This window comes from Colobus angolensis, unplaced genomic scaffold (assembly GCF_000951035.1).
Source record: "Colobus angolensis palliatus isolate OR3802 unplaced genomic scaffold, Cang.pa_1.0 Scaffold1, whole genome shotgun sequence".
NCBI lineage: Eukaryota > Metazoa > Chordata > Mammalia > Primates > Cercopithecidae > Colobus > Colobus angolensis.
Window position 1 is genome coordinate 17987935 of NW_012110918.1, and position 3662 is coordinate 17991596.

Sequence of the window (3662 nt, forward strand, 5' to 3'; positions counted from 1 at the left end):
ACTGAGGTTTTATTACTACTCAAAAAAATCAGCGTCCTCAAGAATTTGGGGATTAGAGTTTTGCTTGTTTTTTTTTTGTTTTTGTTTTTGTTTTGTTTTTTTTTGAGACTGAATCACTCTATCACCCAGGCTGGAGTGCAGTGGTGCGATCTGGGCTCACTGCAACCTCCACCTCCTGGGTTCCAGCGATTCTTCTGCCTCAGCCTCCCGGGTAACTGGGACTACCATGTTACCACCACGCCTGGCTAATTTTGTAATTTTAGTAGAGATGGGGTTTCTCCATGTTGGTCAGGCTGGTCTCGAACTCCCGGCCTCAGGTGATCCGCCCTCCTGGGCCTCCCCAAAGTGCTGGGACTACAGGTGTGAGTCACTGTGCCCAACTGGGGTTTGGCATTTTTAAGGATAATTCGGTAGGTATGGGGTCAGAAAGTAGGGAGTGTTGATTGGTTGCGTAAGAGATGAAATGATAGGGAGTCAAAACTGTCCTCTTGTGCTGAGTTAGTTCCTGGGTGGGGGCCACAAGATAGAAGCCAGTTTATCAGTCTGGGTGGTGCCGGCTGATCCGTGGAGCGCAGAGTCTGCAAAATGTCTCAAGCACTGATCTGTTTTCTAATAGTGATGTTATCCTGAGGAGCAAATTGGGAGGTTTAGAATCTGGTAGCCTCCAGCTACATGACTCCTAAACCATAATTTCTAATCTTCTTTTTTTTTTTTTTTTTTTGAGACGGAGTCTCGCTCTGTCGCCCAGGCTGGAGTGCAGTGGCCGGATCTCAGCTCACTGCAAGCTCCGCCTCCCGGGTTCACGCCATTCTCCTGACTCAGCCTCCCAAGTGGCTGGGATTACAGGTGCCCGCCACCTCGCCCGGCTAGTTTTTTTGTATTTTTTTTAGTAGAGACGGGGTTTCACCGTGTTTGCCAGGATGGTCTCGATCTCCTGACCTCGTGATCCGCCCACCTCGGCCTCCCAAAGTGCTGGGATTACAGGCTTGAGCCACCGCGCCCGGCCAGAACTTCATTCTTTTATGCCCAAATCATATTGTTCTGTGGGAAGCTAGTAGGGAGACATGAAGCAAGAACACAGACAACTACCAAGTGAAGCAAAGTCAAGCACATTGTAATACTGTAAAAGGTAAAAGGTGTTCCAGAAGCCCAGAAGAGGGTGAGCTACAGCTCCCCGGGCTGGAGAAGAGGCTTTTGTGGAGGAAATGGTCTGAAGCTGGCTGGGGAGACAGGGAGGGCTCTAGATGACAGGGATGGCACAGTGAAGAGATTTCAGGGAACAGCAAAGGTCAGGGACACATGGATGCCAGGCCCAGGACCTGCAAGCTGCCCATTTGGCTGGATTGTCAAGTGGTGAGCAAGATCAGCGGTGGATACAGCTAAGGAGAGAGTCAAACAAAAGAAGCTGACACACCCGCGTAGGGGCAAGGTGACGGTGGAAACCCCATGAAAACCCCATGTGGTGTGCGGCAGATCCCAGGTGTTCACTCTTTCTCTTGCCATGAAAACATGTGCAGAGGCTCTCCTTGAAGCAGAGACTCTCCTTGAAGTCTCTTCTGCCCGAGACCTCCAGAGGTCTCATGAGCTCCCAGCACCTTTGACAGACATATCTACACCTCACACATCCCACATGGAACCAGCAAGGCTGGGGAGGGGGCATGCCCAAGGTGGCACAGAATTGGTGGCAGGTGGCATCCCACGTTAGAGATCCCTGGAGCACCCTAGTCCAGGCATAAGCACACAGTGGTGACCACAGCACATTCCTGCTCCTGAGAGGCTCAGCGGGTGGGGGAGCCCCAAGCCCAGTACCTTAAAACCAGGAAGGAGGGCTGGGCACAGTGGATCATGCCTGTAATCCCAGCACTTTGGGAGGCCGAGGCGGGCGGATCACCTGAGGTTGGGAGTTCGAGACCAGCCTGATCAACATGGAGAAACCCATCTCTACTAAAAATACAGAGAATTAGCTGGGCGCAGTGGCACATGCCTGTAATCCCACCTACTAGGGAGGCTGAGGCAGAAGAATCACTTAAACCTGGGATGCAGAGGTTGCAGTGAGCCGAGATCACGCCATTGCACTCTAGCCTGGGCAACAAGAGCAAAACTCAGTCTCAAAAACAAAAACAAAAACCAGGAAGGAGGTGATCTGGCAGGTGGACGCTGCTTCATTCGTGCAGTGAACAAACCCGGGGGATAGATTGGCACTGGGGCTGCCGATGGGTCTCTTGGGATTGGGGTGGGGAACCAATTTGCCGGGGTCTGATTCCCTGGTTGGGAGCTGATGGAGCAGCGGCTGATCCTGCAGAGCTGAAGTCTGCCTGGGGGCCCTGCAGTGACAGCCACAAGGCTGGCCCCCAAACATCGCACCTGCGCAGAGCTTAATGGATCCACAGAGCCAGGGCTGGGGAGAAATGTGTCTCCACACGCAGAGGCCGCCTTAAGCTCTAAAATGTGATTCTTCACATGACTCAACTGTGACTCCGGCATCTGGGTGGGGCTCGCAGCTCCGCCATTTCCATGCCCAGGGCTGCACCATTCACAGGGCCACGGTCAGGACCAGCCCAGCAGCCCAGCCACAGAGGAGCCAGCGAACCTCTCCCGGCGCCTGTGCTGGGGGCTTTCTGTTCTAGCATCAAGGATGGAGGAAGGGGAGAGGAGCCCCTTGCTGCCCCAGGTGAGCAGTGCCAAGTGGCCTTGCCCTGAGGCTGGAGATGTCCCCAGCCCTGAGGTCCCAAGGGAAGTCCCTGGGCTGGGTTCACACCCACCCCCACCCCTGGTGCCACCCCACACCTCAATGCAGAGATTGGGTTGGGGGGTGGTTCTAGGCAGCCCCCTCCCCCTTCCCCACTGCTACAGTTCTCTCAGCCCCGTGCTGGCCTCTGGTCAAGGGATCTGCCACGTCTCCCTAAGGGCCTTGGGGGCAACCTTTGGCTCAGGGTGCAGGAGGGGGTGAAGGCAAACGTCCCTTGCAGCCAGCCTCCAACAGCTTCTGGCCACAGCAGCCCCGGTCTGGCCAACCAGGCACTGGCAGCCTGTCCTTTTGCTTCAAGTGACTTGTTGAGGTCTTGGGGGTGATAAATAACCCTCCTCTGGGCCGGACACGGTGGCTCACCCCTGTAATCCCAGCACCTCACCCCTGTAATCCCAGCACTTTGGAAGGCTGAGGAGGGAGGATTGCGTGAGCCCAGGAGTTCAGGACCAGCCTGGGCAATGTAGCGAGACCCTGTCTCTACAAAAAATGTTATATATATACATATTTTAGATGGAGTCTCGCTCTGTCACCAGGCTGGAGTGCAGTGGCACAAACTCGGCTCACTGCAACGTCCACCTCCTTGGTTCAAGCAATTCACATGCCTCAGCCTCCGGAGTAGCTGGGATTACAGGCACACGCCACCACACCCAGCTGATTTTTTTAGTAGAGACGGGTTTTTACCATGTTGGCCAGGATGGTCTCGATCTCCTGACCTCGTGATCCACCTGCCTCGGCCTCCCAAAGTGCTGGGATTACACGCGTGAGCCACCATGCCTGACTTACAAAAAATAATTTCAAAAAATTGGCCGGGCGCGATGGCTCAAGCCTGCAATCCCAGCACTTTGGGAGGCCGAGACGGGCAGATCACGAGGTCAGGAGATCGAGACCATCCTGGCTAACACAGTGAAACCCC

At 54.6% G+C, this 3662-nt stretch overlaps 1 protein-coding gene across 1 annotated transcript in view; it reads left to right on the top strand.

The window, feature by feature from the left end:
- The first annotated feature begins 2544 nt into the window (after positions 1 to 2544).
- Positions 2545 to 3662, top strand: part of TSPAN10 (tetraspanin 10) — a 7584-nt gene continuing 6466 nt past the window's right edge. Inside the window, exon 1 of the mRNA XM_011933341.1 lies at positions 2545 to 2671. Within this exon, the coding sequence (XP_011788731.1) occupies positions 2636 to 2671 (36 nt within the window). The 5' untranslated portion in view covers positions 2545 to 2635. The remainder of the gene's footprint in view (positions 2672 to 3662) is intronic.